The sequence below is a fragment of the Nesoenas mayeri genome, assembly GCF_963082525.1.
Source record: "Nesoenas mayeri genome assembly, chromosome: 8".
In the NCBI taxonomy this organism is placed as follows: domain Eukaryota; kingdom Metazoa; phylum Chordata; class Aves; order Columbiformes; family Columbidae; genus Nesoenas; species Nesoenas mayeri.
The window spans coordinates 11,804,923-11,827,502 of NC_137554.1; the positions used below are offsets into that span (position 1 = coordinate 11,804,923).

The 22,580-nt window shown below is 36.3% G+C and overlaps 1 protein-coding gene across 1 annotated transcript; it reads left to right on the forward strand.

Moving 5' to 3' along the window:
- Positions 1-37: 37 nt before the first annotated feature.
- CCDC18 (coiled-coil domain containing 18) lies at positions 38-21,377 on the forward strand (the record flags this gene model as incomplete). The annotated part of the gene is made up of 23 exons (XM_080348688.1): positions 38-829; positions 991-1,147; positions 1,351-1,518; positions 2,331-2,440; positions 3,071-3,199; positions 5,144-5,240; positions 5,939-6,060; positions 7,452-7,761; positions 9,079-9,182; positions 9,267-9,427; positions 10,080-10,300; positions 10,749-10,859; positions 12,024-12,155; positions 12,878-13,012; positions 13,602-13,679; positions 15,119-15,235; positions 16,585-16,752; positions 17,216-17,358; positions 17,827-17,990; positions 18,817-19,030; positions 19,599-19,698; positions 20,616-20,732; positions 21,195-21,377. The coding sequence occupies exons 1-23, from the start codon at positions 699-701 to the stop codon at positions 21,375-21,377; spliced, it is 3,372 nt and encodes a 1,123-aa protein (XP_080204814.1). The 5' UTR covers positions 38-698.
- Between the last annotated feature and the right edge of the window lie 1,203 nt (positions 21,378-22,580).

A 22,580-nucleotide genomic window follows, 5' to 3' on the forward strand; every position in this document is an offset into this window, starting at 1 on the left:
GTCGCTGAGCAGCGCCGGTGCCGGTCTGTGCGGGGGAGGGGCAGCCGTGGCTGAGGGCGGGCGGAGCGGCGCGCAGGCGGGCCGGGTGCCGGGCAGCTCCGGCCTGCGCAGGCGGCGGCCGAGGGACGGGAGTGCTGGTCCCTCTGAACCCCGACTCGTTCCCCATCAGAGCATCTCCAGGCTTGTGTGCTGTGGTGGAGCGGCCCGGCCCGGCCCGGCGGCCCGTGCACTGTGCGCGGGCGAGTCCCGGCCGCCCGGGTTTGTTCGGTTCCGCTGGTCGCCGGATGGCACGGCCGGTTCGTGTGTTCGCTCTGAACCCGCTGTCACCTTTTCGGCACCTGCCAGCTGCATCGGACTTCTCAGCTGAGATGTGTTGTATAAGACGCTTTTGGCAACCAACGTATAGCAGATTTTCCCAGTTTTCATAAGTTCACGAAGCTTCTTATACTTCATGAATACATACATAACATTTTTTTTTTTTTTCCTTCAAAAAACCAATTTCTACAGAGTAATTTTTATCTCGTGAATGTGGAATAGGTTCTGTGCAAAATGCATGTTTACATTTGGAAATTCAGTTGTGGCTTTTTTTTCTGTTTGCCTTATTTTAGTATCTTTAAAAGTATCTTTGCAAATAGTATTCACATACATTTAACGATGTTTTAATATTAAATATTCTTTTAGCTATATGTGTGGTACCAATGGAATATAGTATGTGGACTTGCTCTAAAAGTGCTGCTGCTGAAGACCTGCTTGCAAATTTACAGTCATTACAGAATCAGCTGAGGAGAACTGAAAAAGACCTACAGACTGTAGAGGAAGAGCTTTCCAGGTTTGAGAACAGCCTATTTCTTGTAGTGTAAATCTGTTTTAATCAGTGTCATAGGTTATTGTAAGTAACTCCTTTTGTGCTTTTCTTTTGAATGCTCTTTGTGAGCAGTATGAAAATTCTAAAGAAAAAATGGTGTAGCGACTTTCTGCTCTCCCTCCTAGCACAAGTACAAGCGATCATTGTGGTCACTGCTTTGATGAGGCTGTAGACCTGACTCTGGAGGACCTTGCTCAGCCTAATTGCAGCTATCAAGGTATTTCCAGCTGTAAGAAGAATGCTGCTAAAACATCTTGCCAAGATTTTCAAAGAAAATCCAAAGTAAATGTACTTCATTATTTTTTCCTTCATTTAGGGCTTGTAGTTGATGCACTGTAGTATTGGGCAATTATATAATGCAGTGCTGTTAAAGGTAGCATGGTTTAGATATGTTTGTTCTGCAGAGTTTCCGTTGATGTATATATTGCTTACATGTGCATGTATGAGAGAGTGTGTGTATGTATATATAACTTTTTTATGTCTAGTCTTACTCAGTGTCCACAACTCCTGATAAAATTGTGGAAGAAAATGAATGTCTTAAGGAGAAGCTGAATGCCCTTCATCAGAAAAATGCTTATTTGGCTTCTCAGAACTGCTACCTAAAGAACAGAGCGGAAACAATGAATGTTGAATTGATGCAGTCAAAAACAAGAGTAGGTATCTTTAGTGTATTTGTCAAAAATTAAATTTTAAAGTCTAATATTCTATTTCTTCATAAAATTCAACATGAATCTTGGAACAGAGTAGTTTGGAATCTATTTCTCCATGAGCAAAACAACTATATTAACTATGAATTCTACCTATTTGTGTTCCAAAGTTTAATCTAATGCCACTAAGTCACAGAGTGAAGAATACCTTGTATAAGAAAAACGCTTCAATAATGGATTTAGTACTGTACATTCATGTGTCTGACCTACATTAAGATTAATGTAGGAAATGAAAAATGTTGTCATTTCATGTTGGATTAATACTACTGTTTTGAAAAAGTGCAGGTGAGTTAGAAAGAAATATTGTATCTAATAAATTATTACTGATTTAATCTCCACTTGTATGTACAGTGTTTTTCAGGACAATAATGTTGTGTGTGTAACATTAGTATAACATAGCAATGCTTAATGCTTTTTCTTTGAGAAATGTTATCTTTAAGTACAAGTAAGTAGATAAAAGGTTTGACTGTCTGGCATGGAAAGAAGAAATATCGGAATCTAAATTTTTGAGGAAAAACAAGAGACAAGATCAACATATAAAGCAATCATCTACTAGACAGTGTGTCACACTGTAATGGTGCTAGGGAACTGGAAGGAGGTTAAATGAGGGGAAAATTGGAGGTCAGTTTGTATAGATGAACAAGCATGTTCTACAGGAAGGGTAAGGGCACCGTATCATTCAGTGCGCAGATTTTTGTGTCTCACTTGAAGGTATATATGTAAGTGTTAATGGAAGCCTAAATGTGTCTGTATTTCAGATTTCTTATCTTGAATCGACTGTAGGTACACATTTAGTCAGCATTCCAAAGTTAAAAGAACAGATTATAAACTTGGAAGCAGAAGTTTCAGCTCAAGATAAAATTCTGAGGTAATAAATGTACTTCAAAATCAACATTTTATTGTGGTATGTTTGCTAGTCCAATCTCTTTTTATGGATAATGTAATTACTGGTAGTGTGTGCGTCATGTAATCTGTGGCTCGAAGCTTTCATTTTGGAGCCCTTTTTAGGAGGAGGAAGGTGTTTTATTTTGTATTGATATTTTGTGTGGGGAATGTACTTCAGGAAATGGTGAAAAATAATAAAGGATGGTAAAAGAAACCAGTTTATAATGTACATGAAACATGAATGTGACTAGAGTGATTGTACAGCACATGACTGCACATCTTCGGTAGTAAATTAACATAAACTTTCAAACATGACAGGTACCTAACAAAGTGAATAACTTATGATGGGCTAAAACAGTGATTTCTGTGTCCAGCTCTCATGGCACACAGTCAGCCCCCTGGGTCCTTGGCAATCGTGACACCTGATGCTTTTTGATGAGGTTTGGGCATCACTCCAGGCTGCAGACACACTGCTATGGGTGTTCCAAACCTCCTTTTGAGAGTTGCAGTGTGTTTCACTAGTGCTTCTTAAACGTGCAGAAAAGAACAACAAAAGTATAGTTTCTTTACCAAAAAGTTCCTATTTTTAAATTATGGTTTGTTTATTTGCTAGAGATGCAGAAGATAAACTAGATCAAAGCCGGAAAATAGAAATGGAAAAAGAAAACATCCTGCAAAGATATAAAAAGGACTATAAAAATCTGAAAATTGAGTTAATTGAACGAAGCAAACAAGGAAAGAGGTAGCTAAGTCATTTTAATAAATTGAATACAAAATAATAGTGCATAAATGTTTCTTTTTATTGGCAGATATTTACTTTGTGGGATCAACTTATTTCTTTGCTTTACGACTGTTATTTAAAAAAATGAGGAAGTTCTGTGTGAAGACACTACTTGAACAGGCACTTCTAACATCTTGAAATTGCTGGTAGTTACAAGCTGATATTATACATTAGTAACCAGTTTATCACCTGTTTTTTCCCCTCAGAATAGATGTACTGCAGTGGAAAGTCAAAATGTGTCCAGAATATGTTTTTCCTGAGTTATTTTTGACTTTGTCTTGCAAGAACCTACAGCGTATGCTCAGTATTCAACAGTACTGAGTGCTGTATTTTTGGGCTTGGTGTGAGGAAAGTGATTGAAGCATAACTTAATTCAGAGAACACTTTATGTTATCCTTTATCTTATCTGGCTATATGGTATTATTGAAAAGGGTGCTGTGATTCCATCCCCATTTCCCTTTCCTATTGCATCCTTTAGCATAGTGGTTGTGTGGCTGCTGGGAGGGTTAGGTAATTTATTTTGACTGTTGCAAGTTACCATGTACAATCCTGTCATTTCCAAAATGTAATTTTAAAGAAATGAGAGGTATAAATAAAAATACTTCTACGTGCCCAATTCATTTAACTGCGTTACTTGGGGCCAAAATTAACTGAATTAATGAGCTATGAAAGCTTTTCGTGAGCCTTTTGAATGCAAAACCCTTGTTTGCTTGTGTATCTACCCATGAAATAACCTGTAACATTCCCATGCTAGGCAGATGGAAATACTGTGCGGCTTGCACTACTGGTGAAGAAATATACCTTGATTTATGTTCACTGTTCATTCAGAGCATGTGTGGGGTTGGAAATTGCTGTACTTAGTTAATAGTTGCAAATGTAAATATTTAAATACTTTAGAAAAGCTGAGCTTCTGCCAGGTGTTAAAGGCAACATGTAATGTTATGGTTAGTATTAACCATTATTACAGTTTGCTTTAAATCAGTAATTACAACTACTTACTATTCTTTGGCCAAGCAAACTGAAGTGCTTTAGACTAACACGGTTTTGTTGTTTATTCTGAATTCCCTGAATACTTCTACTGTCTCCAAATTGGCAGTGATCCTCAGTGTGAGAAACGCCGATCTGAGCGTGGGCTGTCATTCCTTAGATGAGGCACTTGCTTCATCCCCACAGTTCCCTTAGAAATGTTACTGACCAGTGGTAATTCTTGTGTGTTTGTGCTGGGTGTCCAGAACAGACTCCACACCTGACCTGTCCCCAGCTCACTATTCCAATTTCTTCCCTAGGGAGTAGTGACAGGGGAAAGTGAGAGAGGGCCAGGGGTGCGGAGTAATAGAGAAAAATAGTAGTCAGTCTGGGTTGGTGCTTTGAACAGTTCCTCACCTGATAGTGTCCCCGTTTTAGCTTCCTTTACTATGATTGATGCCATCTCTCCAGTATCCCTCAAACAATTTATCATTTGAGCAGTTCCTGTCAGTCTCACCATAGCTCCACTGCGAGAGCTCCCTTCAGTATTGAAGCCTTTTCTAGATCCCCTCAAGTAGTCTGAATTTTAAGCACTGCTGTCTTTTCCTTCCTTATCATGCTATCCCAGTCTCTAAAATGGGCTCCCTACTGGTAGGAACAGGAGGATGATTTGAATCAAACTCTTTTTGAAGGGAAATCAAAAGTGTTTATTTTTATATCCTTGATCTTATTGGAATTCAATTTATGCTAATATGCAAAAATTGTATTTAAAAGTAATTTATACCTTGTGAAACTTTTTTTATCTAGGGCTTAAAAGGTGGAAGAAGAAAGGATTTTATCTGGAACAGTTAATTTAGTAGTTGTTTTTAGTAACTGGAGGAAATAGTTACATAATGACTGAAATTTGTGGGTTTTTATAATTTATATGCTTCTTTGCAGAGCCGAACAGCAAAGAAATGAAGCTTTGTTGAATGCAGAGGAGCTGACAAGAGCTTTCAAAAAGTTTAAAGAGAAAGCAACCGAAAAATTAGAAAAAGTAAGAGATTTTTTCTTTGTTTTTTGCCATGCAGGCAGCAAACAGCAGGGGGTTCACCAGTGGGTCAATTGTTTCTGCTTGTTGGTTGCAAAGTCTTAAGAGAGTTGAGACAGGGTAAGCAACTGTGGTGATAACTTCAGTTATCCAGTTTTAAACTGTCTTCACGCAGTTTGGACAGTCTGCATCTTTGAGGTATCTCGATACTGCTGCGGTTTCTTCTGTTTCCTGCTTTCCAGATGGGACTTTTACATTTTAAAAGCATATCATCATTTTAAAATAATTCTTTTGATTCCTTCTACATAACCTATTCAATGAAACATGAGCTAGAGAAGAGCTGGGATGAAAATGAAGTCATCTACCAAAGTTCCAGTGGTCAAAATTGTTAGTGCTTCCTGCTTTTTGAAAGGAGAAGAATAGAGGCCTGAGACAGTTAGCTTTTACAGAGATTTTTTTATTTGATTAGACTTCTCTCCTTGTGGAAGGAAATTGCCAACTATAAATATGCCCTAAAATATTAAACCAAAATAACATTACTTTTTCCAAAATGACATAGAAACTGAAAACTTATTTGCCCTTATCTACAGGCTTACCAGAATTTAAAAAGAAACAATGGAGTATTTACAGTATTCTCTTTAAAAAGCCTATTGGCCATGGAAGCTTTGATTATTGTACAGTAACAAAAAAAATGCTTTTTTAAGGTTAAAGCTGAAGAAGTACTCTTAAGAAAACGTTTAATAAATTGTGAAAAAGAAAAAGATAAGTTGAATGAGAAGTGTGACAGCTACAGAAAGGATCTAGAGAGCCTAGAAGAGCAATTAAGGTAATGCAAAAGCTTTAAAAAATTTCTGTACAGTTATTTGGGAAGAAATTACATGTTAAAATTGTTGCTGTGAACGTGTTGATCGATTCACATAGTTCAAACCAAATCAGGAGCAGCATCAGTGAACATTTCGGATCAGTATCAGCAATACAACAGCCAAACCATAATCCTAAACAGGTAAAAAATGTTAACATGCACTTGCAAATTTCTAAATGCTTTTTTATAACTAACCCTTAAAAGTTCTAATCCCACACGCTGCCATAGCTGCAGTGAGAAGCAACACCACCAAGGCTCCTGGGAGCACAGGGAGCGCAGGTTCCCTTGCCCACTGCTGCGGTGGGAGGTGGGTACTCTGGCTCTGCTGCCTGCAGCTCGCTAATGTGTGTGCTGATGAGAAAGCTCTGTGAGTTCACTTACACGACCAGGTCCAAGTCTCTACTTGCTGCACAGCATTTTGTCAGTCCCTAGGTAGAATGAAGGATACTCTTGGCATCTGATGGGGAGGCTGCACTCAGGTTTGAGCAGAGGTTGTGATGCAACTTCTGGAAGTGTCAAACCAGGTTTTGACTGCTACTCTGTTCCCACTCCAAGGTCCTTTCCCACTGTTACAAATTTTTCTGCTCCTTGTCTGTTTCTTCTCAAACTGAACCCCCCTTTATTTCATGTGTCTTTTGCTAATTCCCTCATTACTTTCATGAGGAAAGACAACCATCAGCATTATTAGGTTTGGACAAACACTTTCGCAGACAGTTTTGGGTGTCCCCCTCACACACCCCACTCAGATCCACATTCTTGTCTTAACAGTTGTTCTTCAAGCTTCTTTTGGCAAGGGTGGGCAGCATGTGAGCACCCTTACCCTAGCCTGAGTCTATTTAATAGCTCTCTGATGCAGACTGGGGGTCTTTCCTGTACCCTGTCCTTTTTTCTGTGTGAACTTGCACTTAGTTTGGCACTCATCTGGACCTTTGCAAAGCTAAATCAGTTTGCTAAATCAACAGGTACCTAACAAAGTGAATAACTTATGATGGGCTAAAAATTGGCTCACTATACAGTCAGATATGAAGCAAGAGAAGAAATAGGACCTCTCTCTCTTGTTTGTAGCAGAATGCTAGACTAGCTCAGTCTTAGTATGTTTTCTTCATCTATGGACATTTTAGGTATAGTTATGTAGTTATTTTGTCCTGTTTTTAAATTTCCTTAGAAAGAGTGTAAGCTTAGTGAAGTGGTAAAAATCTTTCTGTCCTTTAAATAGAGCTAATCCTAGATTATGAGAGGGAGGAAACTAGTAAAACAGTGTAGTTATGGTGTCTTCTAGTACTTCTAATAATGGAACTCCTATTCTACTTCTCTTTGTTGAGATATACCTTTTAAATGGATATACTTTTTTTTAGGCAATTAAAGGAAGAGAATCATAGCACAAAAGAAGAAATTAGGACTCTAGAGGCAAAGAATAGTGAAATGGTATCAATGCTGACTTGGTCTGATGAGAAGATCATTGAGCTTGAGAGTGAACTTGGTGAAAAAGAAATCGTACTTAAAGAAAAAAATGCTCTAATAAGTGAAAATGCAGAGCTGAAAGCACTTACTGCACAGCAGCATAACTGCTTGAAATTATGCCATCAAGAAATTGAGGATTCAAGAGAAGAGCTCAACATACTAGAAACCATTATTTCCCAGTTGTCTCAAAGTGCATCTGAAGAGGTACGGTAACTGATACACCCTTACAGATTTTATTATGTATCTCGAACAACTCTAACTGACATTGTGTAGAAATCATGTGATGTTCTTGAGAAATAATGTGGCTTGTGAGGAGCAGCTAAAGTCACTTGGTTTGTTCAGCCTGGAGGAGACTGAGGGGAGAGCTCATGGTGGCTACGTCTTCCTCACAAGGGGAGGAGGAAGGGCAGGCACTGAGCTCTTCTCTCTGGCAATCAATGACATCACTCAACGGAATGTCAGGAAGATGTGCCAGGAAAGGTTCAGGTTGGACATTAGGAGAAGGTTCTTCACCCAGAGGGTGGTGGAGCACTGGAACAGGCTCTGCAGGGAGGTGTCACAGCCCCAAGCCTGACAGTGCTCAAGAAGGATTTGGACAATGCCCTCAGACACATGGTGTGAATTTGAGGGTTGTCATATGCAAGGACAGGAGTTGGACTTGATGATCCTTGTGGGTCCCTTACAACTCAGGACATTCTGTGATACCTGTGAGGACAGGCTGAGAGAGTTGGGGTGTTCAGCCTGGAGAAGAGAAGGCTCCAGGGAGACCTTATTATGGCCTTTCAGTACTTAAAAGAAGTCTATAAGAATGATGGGGACAAAGTTTTTAGCAGGGTCTAGTGGTTTTAAACTAAAAGACAGGAGAGATACACTAGGTACAAGGAAGAAATTTTTTACAATGAGTGTGGTGAAACACTGGCCCAGGCTGCCCAGAGAGGTGGTGGATGCCCCATCCCTGGAGACATCCCAGGCCAGGCTGGACGGGGCTCTGAGCAACCTGATCTGGGTGAAGATGTCCCTGCTCATGGCAGAGGGGTTAGACTAAATGAGCTTTGAAGGCCCCTTCCCACCCAAACTAATATATGATTTTCAGGAAAAATTTGGGATTTAATGGAATATTCAGAAGCCTTCTGTAACTTGAGAAAAAACTGGTATTAAATGCAGTCATCAAAATCTGTAAGGAAGCATGATGTGAGAAGTTCAAAAAATGGAATTACTGATAGTATCTCCATTTATTTAATTATTCACAGCAAAAATGTTCATGCTTTTAGTACCTGTACAAAGATCTCTGAAAGAATGGTCTCCATTTTAGAGGGCCTTAATGCCTATAATTTCTACTAATGTGAAACAAACCTGTAGCACTCTGCAACACTTAGGAGAATAAATTTAAAGATCAAGTTATCCAAACTTTCAACATCCTGGAATATGTGTCTAAAAACTTATATGCTGGTATAACACATGCATTGTGAATCAATAAAAAGTAATTTTTTGCATTGATCTTGGTTTCCCCTTAACTTTTAGTTTAAATGGCACCACTTGAAACACCAGCTATCCAGTTCCTCAACAGAAGAAGCTCTCTCTGAATCTTGTGAATCAAGGTATAACGTTCTGGTTACTGAATTATGGCAAGAATAGGCAGATAATAAGGGTGATACTAGAACTGGCATGTAGAAGGAATGTTAAATAATTGTCTCCTCCTTTAATAATAGCATTAAGCTGGCAATGAAAGAAGTAGAAATTCAAAAGCCTCGTGCAAACTTAACTGTCTGTGATGGTGCTGAGCATCTTTCTAATGATAATGAAGGACAAGAAAATAGTGGGTTATGTGGCCTGGAAGCAGATCTTGTCAAATTGATCAGAAGCCAAGGAGGTAAGCTGACCCAAACAGTTGTGCAGTTCTGTCTCATTAATCCACAGAGTAGGATTTCTTTTTTTTTTTTTTTTTTTCAGTGGGGTTTAAATTGTTTTTATAGTGTCTTTTAAAATGCATCTCTGTGAGTCAACAGTTACGGTTTGTTTGAACAGGGAGCATTTTGCCACCTTGTAATTCTGGAAATTGTCATGTTTTCCAGGCACAATATTCTTCATCCTTTTGCTATTGTAGCTAAGCTATGTGTTCAGCGGTATCCAAGCTATGAGTTGTGTTGAAATAGAAACATATATTTTTTTCTTTATGCAGGTTATGCTAATGTCTCCATATTTTATTTGATTATTTTCTGTCTATCCTGCTGTTGCAGAATTTCTGTAATCGCTTCTGCAACTCCTATTAGGACTGCTCCATGAAATGACTTCAGGGCTCCTATATAATGATGATGTCTTCATTTTTTTGTTTGGTTTGTTTTCATGAATCACAGCCTTCAGTTACATTACAAGGAAAAATATATCTGAATACTGTATTTGTTAGCTCAATATGCTGTCATTAAATTATATTCCATTACTCTTTGGTTTGTGTGATTATTTGCTAGAGTACTGGTTTGTATGTTCTCTTATAAAATAATCTTAATTTTTTTTTCTACTTTGAGAGAGAAGAAATTGTCAACAGTTGGAACTTATCAGCAAACAATTTGAAAAGGAGAGGCAAAGATTCCAGAAAGAAATAGAAGAGTTACACACTAAACTGACAAAAGCAGATGATGAGAACTCTTCTTTGAAGACCAGCATGGCTCAGAGAGCCAGTCAGTTTCAAATCATACAGGAAGACTTATTGAAGAAGGCTTCAAAAGCTAGTAGCTTAGAGAGAGAAGTAAGTTTTTAGTAGCACTGAAAAAATACGTCACTTTTTGTTTAGTTCAATAATCAAAGATAGTTAAGACAGTAGTTATGGAAAAGCTGCATTTGCCATATTCATTTTAAAATCTGGCATATCTAAGAAAAATTCAGCCAGCTCTTTTCTGGTTGAATAAGTTAAAGTGATAATGTTTACATTCTGATCCCAATGTGTTTGTAGAATTCCAGCATAATGGCATTTGCAGTATTTCTATTAATGGCCATACATGTCATAAATCTGTAATAGTTAATACACTTGTATTATACACACTGATAATTATAATGAATTGGAAAAATTGGGGTAGTTGTCCTGAATTGTTCTCTTTAGGTAATAAAGTGAATTGATGGTAAGAAAGTAGATACAAATACTTGAACAAACTCAGAATAGTTGTCTTCATGCTGTTTTGTGCCATATTTAATTTCAGATAACAAAGAAGTCTTCTCAACTTTCTGCACTTGAGAAACAATTGGAAGAAAAGACTATTGCTTATTCTGCTGCTGCAGCAAGAAATACTGAGTTGGAACAGGAACTCATGGTACCATGTTCTCAATGAGAAACTACATTTATCTAAAGAGACATAAATAGAGATTAAAGTTTAAGTTGAAACAGTGGTATTCCATGTATTCAAAATGGATAGACTTTCCCATCTGCTAAACAATCTCTGCAATTTTTAGACAGTGACGTTCTTAGAAACAGAATAATCTTGCATCAAATAAAATATCCCCTTTTTCCTGCTTTTGAACATGTTAAGTTATTAATGGATATGTTACTTTTTCCTTATGATGATGTGTGCAATGAAGATCTGGTCATATTGAAATCAGTTGTAGCATCGCCATTAGTTTTAGTGAGATCAGAATTTTATCGTCTCTATGAAAAAATGAAGATTTTTCCATCCTTTGAGCTCACTCTCTAAATCTTGTTTTAATCCTCACTTAGTGAAACTGCCTTCCCTCCCTGGAACAGAACAATACTACTCCTAAAATTAGCATATACACTACTGGTTTGGTGTATAGGATGAGTAGGTTAGAATGTACTGTGTTGGCACTGTTCTGTTTCTTTTCCTGAAGTTCTCAAGTAGTCTTCCACATTAAATTATTAGGGTAGAAGGTAACAGAGGCGGATTCCAATTGTTAACTGGGACATTGGATAAATCACTTTTCTGTTTCTTTTTTTGTTGTTCTTCTTTGCCTGTATTTTCAAGAAATAGATGTAGACCTGTGAATAAGAAAAAGTCTTCTAAGTGGTAATAAGTGAAGGTGGTCTAACGTTGGAGCGCTGTAAATTCTGGTCTGGGTATTGTTATACAAACTTTTTCAGTTTTGAGAAGGGATCTAAGGTTGCTAGAAAAGGAAGTTTTTCATGTAGACCCTTTCAAATGGAAAGCTGCATTTTAAAGATTCCATCTGTCCATGTGAACATGGAATTTCTTTTTGTCTCTGTGAGAAGTTCCTTGCTCTAGTTGCTGCTGTGCATCATCCACCTTGGCAGACACCTTGTCTCTGTGTAGTGGCTGCATTTAGTGGCATTCTCTGCCTATATTATAGGTGTGACATCCTTTGAGATGACACATGTATATAACTTCAGCATTTTCTGTGTTGTTCTTCTATGAAATCTAGGAACTGTATCATCAAATAAACCACTATTTAATATCACAGCTAAATATTTTTATTAAGTCTTTTTTGTCGTTGCTGTTACCCAGGGAAAAAACAGACGCATTCATGAGCTGGAAACAACTATCAGTGAAGAACATAAGCAAATAACTTCTGCTTTTGAAAAAGAAAAGTTGGTTCATCGTGAGCAGCACAAAGAGATGGAGAAACAGATTGAAATGGTAAGGCCTTCCTTGTGTGCTAGTATGTATGAGTGATACACTTGGTAACATTTTTCCTATGGCAGATGTCCAATTAAAAAGTTATATTGTCTTCTCCCTACATTTCCTGATTTTAGTTCGTTTTCCATCTAACACTACACAATCCCATGATTTCCTTCTGGGATATTAATATCCTCTATTCTCCTCAACTGAAGAACAATAGTGATTTAGGAATAATACTGTTGTTCTTTGCTCGAAATACCTAGCACGAGAAAACCCGTAGCTTTTTTTGCCTACCGGGGTTAAACCTTGACAACTTCTAACAGTATTATCTCATTTGCTGAACCTCTGCCAGCCTGAGCCTTATGTGCATCTGTGTTCAGGGGGAACTGTTGGTAGGGTTTTCAGTCTTTAGAGAAGAATTGCATTGCTTCGTGTGATTAGAGATGTAACTGTGGCTGTTTGTAGCTGTTCAAGAAGCTTGTCGTCTTTTACTAAAGAATGTATATATGTCTCACTGTCTTGGCTGATGACGGGCAATGACACACTGCCTCCCCTCATTCTCTTAATTCTCCTCTTGCTTTAAAATGTTAAGGGCTCAGGATTTCTTGATATTTTTAATACTGTGCAATACTGCTGACTGCAGGAATGTAAGTGATGGGTGAATAGAACTGAATGACATATTTAGATGCACAAATGCTCTGAAAAAGCTTATTAAATAATAAATCATTACTTACGGACAGCTTCAGATACAGCTAGAGAAGAAACATCAACAATTCATTGAACAAGAGAAAATAATATCTATTTTGCAACAAGATGTTATACATAAACAGCATCACATTGAATCATTGGATAGGCTGCTGATAGAAAGCAGAGAGGTAAGGCTGGATCTTGACTTTCTTTAAATGTAAATCAAACAGCTGACTGATAATGGTGAAAAGCCTATACATGAACACGTGGAAAAAAATGAGAAAATAAAAGATGCTTAAGTTCTTTCTTGTTAATTCTTGTTTGAGTAGTTGACTGAATCTAGTATAAATCCCCAGCACTAGTACTATAATATAAATTGTATGAACTTTAATGACCTTTCATTATATTCTGCCTCAGTGTTCTGTTTATGCCTCTGGTTTGCCCCTTGGGCTTCTTGCTTTAATCAAAGGAAACAGGTCTGGCTAAAGAACGATTGCATCTATTCTGCACTAGCTGGAAAACCAAGAATGCTCTATTATGGCAATGTTTTATTCCTTTTACTAATACCTACTGCTGCAGAATATGAAGGGACACCTATTGAGAACCAAATTCACTTCAAAGTATGATGCACACAAATACAGTATACAAGCAATTGTGTTTTAAAAACATTGATCTCTTTTTTTGTGTTTTTTTTTTTCTGATTCTTAGTATGAATATTTACTAGTTAAATTACTGTAACTATATTTTGTTCTCTTGCATAAAAATGTGTACACACAGGAAATAGAAAGTCAAAATATCAAGAAAGATGAAGGATTGAAGGTACTGAAAAGTCAGTTAACAGAAGAAAGAATCAAAGTTAGTAAGATCTTTGTAATTTTCAATTAATAGTTTTAAAGTTTGCAGTAAACGTGTATTTCCATTTATCCTCTATAGAAAAAACTGTATCAAGGCTGCTTTATAGAAATTTGACTCATGTAGATATTTTGGAAGTCATTAATCTGAAGTATTTCCATTTTTTTTTAATTGAAAGTATGATGAAACTTGCAGTAAGAGATATTGCACAATGCATAATTGCTATATAAAATTACTGTAGTTACAAAGAGGGCAGATTTGTTCTTGTACTCTTACAGTAAAATGCTGTCTAATGAAGATAATGTTATGTTGGTTTTTGTTCTAGATAGGACATATATTTTAGATGTGCTATTGTAAAATTGGTCATATTTTTTGTCATCTATACCTCTTCCTAATGTTTGCTCTGTACTTTCCGTGCAGCATTTGCAAGAGTATTTTAATAAGCCATTACCATGTAGTGATTTACCAGAGTCAGGTTTCAAACAGCATTAAATCTTCAGGTTATCACTAGGAGAAGATACTGGGGCTGGTAGCTCTTTCTGAACTTGTGTTGCACCACTTTTCTATTTGTAGTATTTAGGAGGTTTTTCAGAGATTTAAAATTAAGACCCATGATCACTTTTTTTCATAAAGCTCTTGACTTGGGTGGGGAGAGGGCTGTGAAATCCAACATGGTTTAGAAAATCGGTAGCATTGAAAGCATTAGCCAATCTGCAGCTAAATTCAGCACAACTCTCATTGATGGGAGAAGCCGCCTTAGCTTTGAAACCAAACAGTTGAGAAAAGTTTAATTACTGTGGCTTAAGACCTCTGAGGGTTTATTCGTTATAATTTTTATCTGTTTGAAGTTATAGGAGATTTTATAGAGATGACTCAAATACAAATCAATAGTAAAAGGGTAAAATAGATTAAGAGCGTTGACATTGCTAAAAGCTTTTCCTTTCCCTTTTGGTAGAACTCAAGTGCTGTCTCTCAGTGCAGAAGGGAAAAAAAATGCTGCTTAGTAGCTTTATGAGAGGAATTGTATTGAGATTTGAATGTTATGCAGGCTGTGACAAGTCTTTTTCAAAAATATGATGATTATTCCAAATTTATTTATACAAGTCTATATGTAATAAAACACGGTGGATTAATGATTTGGTATGTGACATATGTTTGCTTTTAAATTGTAGCTGCTGACAAATACTGGAATAACTTCTAATAACTGATCTCATATGATTTAAATGCAGACTAAAATATTTTAATTTCACAAATAATTTTAATTTCTGAATACTGTTTCAGTTTTCAAGTGTATCATAGTCATCTGTGCCTGTTTTAATACTCTTAAGATAAAAATGTAACTTTTCAGGCATTTTATACAAAGATGGTTTTTAACATTTCAGTTAGACTAGTTAATAAAAACTATGGTATGCGATTTTAACTGATCTGTTATGTTCAATTAGGTGGGACAACTTGAGTCAGCCCTAGACATGTGTAAGGAAGAAGTTGCACTGTATTTGAGTCAGTCACAAGAAAATAAGGAGATATTTGAAAATCAGCTCAAAAAAAAGTCTGAAGAGGTAACAGCTTGCTTTAATAATTCTTCTGTATTGCAGAGAACGCTTGTGACAAATTATTTAATCTAAAAGTTTGTCTGTGAAACATTTGCAGCAAGAACTGTGAATAAGAAGTAAGCTGGTGAGGGTAAAGGGGAAAATCAGAACTAAGAAACACTGGATAAGCATAGGGAAAGGAAGTACTGAGATAAACTAATTGTTGAAAGAAGTGACAAAATCAGAATGAAGTAAAAGAAAACATTGTCTTGGAGAAAATGGAGAGAGCGCTACTGGAATTTAAACATAGGTGCATATAATTGATTTGTGTCTCAGGTATCTTAATGGGGAAGAAGTCCTGGACCTAAGAAAATTTTTACATCAAGGCCTGAGTTTTATCATACTTTCCCTTACTATATGAAAACAATAAATTATGAAATTTACATATTAGTAGCATTAATTTAATTTGTGGGATGACTGACCACATGAACAGCCTACTATGATAATTAGTTAATGTCGGTGCTGTCCTGCCTGCTCAGAGATGGGCTTTAGTCAGCCAGAGGTTACTAGAGCCTGTGCAGGAGGAGGGATGGAAATCTATGGTCTGTGTTACGCATAAGCTTGTGATAATTACTGCTGCTTTCTAAGCCCTAAAATCTGATGTTGTTATACTGCATTAAGAGACTGGATGTTGTGTGAAACCTGAGGGCAGCAATTGAGGTTTTGCATTTGCGACCAATGTCTTCATAAGTGACAGAGTCACTACTTCCACTTTGGGGTGAGCAGTTAGTGATTTTTTTAAATTCATTTTTTTGAAGAACATTTGCTGCTTCCCACCCACACCCTCCCTCCCTCCCTGAAAATTATTGTTACTCATCATTGAGAAATCAGACCATTCAACACGTGGCAACTTATGCACGGAGAATTCCAGTTTTTTATTGGAATGAATGTGGTCATAGAGGGAGGAAGAAACAAAGGGGAGGAATGAGAACAAAATCTCAAGGGGAAAACAAGGACTTTCTGAGAAATAAAGCAGAGTGACAGAAAGAAAAACAGTTCACTAATTTAGAAATGAAAAATCTTTGTTATATATGTTTTTAAAGTATTGGCCAGTTTAGATATATTTAGAAAATAATAAGACAACAACTGGGGCTAAGAAGTTACTTCTTTCCTCACTTTATAAAGCACAACTCATCTCAGTGATGAATTATGAGATATTGTCATGTACTGTCAAAACTGTAATGCAACATAAATTCAGAGTCAGAAGTTTTATTGAATCATAGGTATGATTCTGTGCTCATTAAGAAGGAAGAGAATACCTGATGCAAATGTAAATAAAAATGTTTTATTGTAATGGAAAATAAATGTGTTTTCAGGTTCATTATTTACAGAAAGAAATAAAACTAAAAGATCAGAATATTCAGGGTACAAGTGAACAAAATATTCGCCTACAACAAACTTTGCATCATCAGCAGCAAATGTTGCAGCAAGAAACTATTAGAAATGGGGAGCTGGAAGATATTCAAATTAAACTTGAAAAACAGGTACAGTATGGTGAGAAGTGTCTACATAAAGACAGATAATTAAATGTTTTAATATAGGTTTTTCTAATACCTTTAAAATCTGAATGTTTCTTTGATATTCGAGTTGATAGTTGTAATTTTAGATATATCTAAAATAAAGAGTTTAGTGGTTTGGTTTGTCTTAAACCAGGTTCCATGCTTTCAGATACTCTAGCTAGCATTAGAGTGGCTAACCACTTGGAAAATCAAACCGTAGAATGCAATTAAGGAGAGGTGTATTGAAATTCAGAAAGTTGACTCTTGTTAAATTTACTAGAAACTATTTGTCTTTCAAATGCAAAGTTCTAGTTTTAAATTATATAAAATTTTAGACTAAAGAAATCTGTGTTAAAACTCTCACTATATGAGTTGCAACACAAGGATATATGTTTCTTTGGAATGTAATTTTGAAGTACCAACATGTTTAAAATACCTTTTTACATAGGTATCTCATTTGGAACAAGAGCTTCAGAAGCAGAAAGCGTATGGAGAAGATGAGCTGAGAAAGGCAGAGGAGAAACTTTACTTGGCTGCTCAGGAAGCAGATGTAAACAGACAGAAAGTGGATGAACTTAATGGTACAGTCAGGTAGGTTTAGAGTAACTGAGAGGTATATTCTGCAAATAGATGTATCAATAAGAAAGATTGCTGTCTGAAATGGTATTCAGCTGTGTAGTCATACAGTTCAGTTTCTGTAGGAGCATAAGGGAAATCAGAAGGGAAGTTTCTAACTAGCAGAGACATGAGTTTCTGGAACAGTCTTCCACTGGAATTTAAGTGTGTCCTGGCAACCTGTTTAGCCTTAAGATACGACTTCATAATGCAATTCAATTCATAAATGTATCAAGTTGCTTGTAATTTTAGATAGTACATTCTAGGAGAGCTTAGTAGTCTGAAAGAATATGGTTTTAATTGTGAGAAAAGCCTGCTTAACTTGAATTTTTTTTATCCCTGTTTTATTCACAAGTGCTTGTTGTCTTGGAGCCAGAAAGGACATAAGTATGTTGCTTTTGTTATTACAAGGTTCAATTTGTTCTGGTTGCTTCTTCTATTTAGACAAATTAAATTGGAGATGAATCAGTGCAAGAATGAACTTACTGGTATGGAAAAAGAAGTAGCGCAATTAAAACAAGACTGTGAAGACAAAGCAATGCAGATAAATCAGTTGGATATTACCTTGGAAGAAGCACGATCAGAGCTCAATGAAAAGGCAAACAAAGGTAATTTTGTTATTTTGTTTCTCAGGCTTCCTTTCATCATGCTACTTCTCTGTATGTATTAGACTTTTTTTTCCTCTGTTTTATAAACAAGTACATGAGAGTCAAAATATGTTGTGGGTTTTTTTGTGTGTTGGTAATTCCATAATTTAAAAACACACACTAAACCTTCTTGCCCCAAACAACCCACACTCCCAAAATCCCACAAACTCCTTTTTTACTGTAACTTTGCAAATTCTCTCTTTTGTGGGATGTACCTTTACCCCAGGTGAGATGAATAGGTAGTGTTCCCTATAAGTTGGTCATACAGATTCTTAATGTGGTAATCAAACAAGACACATAGATTTAATAAAGGCATATGGTATTCCAAAAAAGACAGCACAGAATACAAACAGAAAACCCCACAAGAGAGTTTATGGAAATAACAAACTCTTCAGCCCCTCCTCCTCTATTATTTAATTTAATTTACCGTGCTTTTAACCGGAGGCTTACAAGCAATTCTGCAGGTGTTTTTCGTAGCACTACATATTCAGTTACTATGTTGTCCCTGTACTTTCTCCTTGGTGAAATGTTTTTAGATACATCCTCACATTTCAAGTCAATTATATATTATGAACTGAATAAAACCAGCAAAGACTTAGGTGTCATTAAAAGGTTGTTTATAACCTCATAAGTCACTGTTCTTTTAGATTTTCCTAAAGATGGTGATACCAAAAATTGATGATGACCACAAACGGTTGTAGGCAGTGGTGTTGCATAAAGACTCTGACACAGCTAATGATTAAACGTTTTGTGTTTTCTGGTGTGTGTGTATGTGTGTGTAAAACAGTGAATGATTTAGAAGATAAGCTGCTTCAAAGTGAGACTTGCCATAGGGAAGCCTTACAGAAAACAGCAGAACTAGAATCTGCGTTACAGAATGCCCATGGAGAATTAAAAGTTGCTTTAGCACAGCTTCAGGAATCGCAAGATACATTACAGAATGCACAGTCCTCTCTGGAGGAGAAGCATGTTGCTATTAGGGATCTAACAACTGAGCTCAGGTAAGCTGGTGTCTCTTCTGTAAGGAAAACTTAGTTGTTACTTAGCAAATAGTTTGGATGGTCTTTTTAAATTTTCTTGCCAACCCTCTGTATTTTTTAGGTGGTTTGTGGCTGTAAGGTACCTTGACATAGTAGCTCCTTGGCTCACTTTTAATTTGTAGAAGTGCTGAATTCTTTTTTGTGGAATTCTATTTTAAAATCTGCTACAATTATTTTCTGAATCCCAAAGCTGTGAAATAATTGTAAGAGAACTACTTTCTTTTATAGTGAAATTGTCCGGTTTCCTTTCTGACTGTAATTTAATGATACTTGCTTCTGTAGTTTTCTTTTTTTAAGAACAGTCTTCCTGGTAAACAATTAAATAACTTGAATAAGTTGTTATTGGGAGATGTCCACCTGGAATAAAGTTAAAGAAATTCTTCCATTTGGGGTGGGTTGTTGTAATCAATTAGTTGATAAACGTTTTAGAGTAATTTGGCTTTAAGTAATAGATCTCATGATTTTCAAGCTGGATACTTGAAGCTAAGCAACTGAATGTGCATTAAGCAATTAAACATGAGAATTTCAGGTATTGCAAGGGAGAAATTGAAGACAAAAACCAAGAACTCCTTGACATGGACCAAGCATTAAAAGAAAGGAACTGGGAACTGAAACAAAGAGCAGCTCAGGTCAGATCATTTTAAGTATGTTACTGACGATTATTCCTATTATATAGCAGGTAACTTATAAAAAGCCTGCTAGGTTGAATTGCCTTCAGGTATCGTTCCAAACTGTACTGTTAATATAGCCACAGTGTCAACCTCAAAACCAGCTGTATGTTACCGAAGACTTGTGGTACCAGGGAAATCCGGTTGTACTCCTCCAAGGGAGCACAGGCTACAGTTTTGTTTTTGTTCTGTTACAGGACAACTGTTATGTTGATGTTTGATAAAATGAAGGAAAGATCTGCGCTGAAGTGTGCTTGGAGACGAGAGATTTCTTTCCTTGTTTAGACTGGAGCATGTTTGATTAGCCTCAAAGCAGCGTCTAAATATGAAACAGCATCTTTGTTGGGAATAAACTTCTGTAGTTCAGTCTTTTGGTCTGCCTTCAGGATTTTATACCCGTCATGGCAGAACTGTTCTGTCACTTATAATTAGCCTTCTAACAGCTACTTCCTGCAGGAGTTACCAGTCTTCATATACAAGAATATTTGAGGTTCAGAGAGAAGGGGTGGCAATTAAAAAAAAAAATTCATCAGAGCAATAGGATTTTTTTTTGCTCTGGCAAAATTCGGCACTTTCTAACAAGATGCATTAGTATAATAAGCCACTCATTATATGCCATTTAAAATGAGAAATAGGTTTGTATTCTGTGCGTCCAAGGACCAAACATGCTCAGTTACAGACTTTTTCCCCATTTTCCACTTGTCTGTTTGTGTTTGACTCTTATTTTTTAAAGAAGATAGCTGGGGTGCATTTTTATATTGGCTGCTTGAGACTACAAAGGATATGTTTCATTCCTTTTGCTATCCTATTTTGTAATATTACCTCAAATCTGCATACTAGTTCAAAATAAAGTATTTCCTTTTCTTTTTTACCTCTAGATTACACAGTTGGATATGACAGTTCGTGAACATAGGGGAGAAATGGAACAACAAATAATTAGATTAGAGTGCAATTTAGAGAAGTCAGAGTTAGAAATTAAGGAATGCAACAAACAGGTAAGTCTTGCTTAAATTAAAACCCAGTTTCCTTAACAAAGGGCAGCTAATTCTATGAGAAAGTCTGGTCCACTGTAGCTGGCCACGTTTAATCTAGAAGAGTAGAACTGGTTCTTATTGTAGGGAGAGGGAAGAAGGGAGCATCTCAATGTGCTAGCAAAAATATGTAATGTTTGTCAATTAAAACTAAAAAAATTGCAGGAATATATCAGCATAAAAATGAAAATGTATTTTCTTTTACTTGATATAGTATAGCTCCCAAACTGATCTATTAATAAAGGAAAATGTTGACAAAAATAAAATGAAAAATGTACAAAGGAGTCCAAAGTCAGAGGTAATATTGACAGTATTTGTGAGGTTTTCGGGTTTGTTTTGTGTGTGTGTGTTGGCTTTTTTTCACCTTTAAATTTGTTCTGATTTTGGTAAAATATCTGTTCTGATTTAATTGCATTTTCTGTTCAGATTCAGATCTTAGAGAAGAAACTTCAGCGCTCTAAAGATGAGCTTCGTGAAAAAGAGTTTGAGTTGCTCCAGAGAGATCAAGAAATAAATCAGCTGAAGAAGAGAATAGAAAGAAAACAACAGAGCCCAGGAGCTCTTGAAAACGTAAAATGTTCCTTGGATACAGAAATTATCAATTTTTAATGCCATTACTGTAACTGTCTAGAAGGAACAACACTGTGTCTCTTTAGAATAGACGTCATTACTTCTCCCCATGTAATTCTATTTTATATCCTGGTATTCGCTGAATCTTAATCCAGTTTAATGATTTAAAAATTACAGTTTTAATGGCACACTCTTAACTGTTTGCTTTATGGAGAAATTTGAATATAGATTAGTAACTTGAAGTTCTGGCTATGAACATGGTCTTCCTTGAAATGAAATGAAACAATGCACTGTATGATGCGATACAGTAAATTGAGTGCAGAAGTTCAAAGAAATGTTCTGATCACAGGTATTTTGTTTCAGGGTCAAGAACTGTGAAGGAAGGAAGGAATGTTTCCCATTGGATAAGCAGCAACCCAGGAATGCTGTTGCTGGCAACATAATTGTGCATTCAAAGAGGAAACTTTTTTATTGTATTTGTAAATAATACAGGGGATTTGTACTGACACAAATGACAACCTTTTTATTTTTCCAACTGTTTTTGAGCATATCGTCTTGCTATAACAACATAATTTATTTTTGAGAAATAAATTTTATTTTTTAAGTATCTTGAGTTGCGGAAATTAATTTCAGCTGTCATTTTTTCCCAACTATTTTAAACTGTTTACTTGTGTTTCACATCCAGCTTCTAATTAAGAGCACAATGGTATTACCTTTTTAACAATTTTTGTTTGGAAATATATATCTACATTTATTTTTTTTTAAATTTTTTTTTGACACATAAAATGTTGCAGACACAAAATCCTACAAGTCGACCTGTTTGTAAGATGGTTTAGGACACTGATTTGATCATAGACACCAGCAAAAACATTTTTGCTTTACTCCAGACATATCTTTCAAATGTAAATGTGGGTGGGCCAGCGCCATAAAGCTTGAACTCTTTTTATCTTCCCAAGCCAAAATCCATACAAAAATTACCATTGATTAAAATGGCACCATAACTATGCATTCTAAAACATATTTCTTTCCAGTTTTCAAAAAATACTACACAATTTAGCTAGTACATATGGCTAAGTGGACACACTTTCTAACAATAATAGTCTATGTTTATATAAGTGTCAGAAACTGTAAATATGATTATGAGGCCTAAATCTGAGTCTGATTAACGCAAACATGATTTATGTGCATTAAGATGTGATTCCTACTTCAGAAAATCAAGTTAGTAAAGTTATTTGATACAAA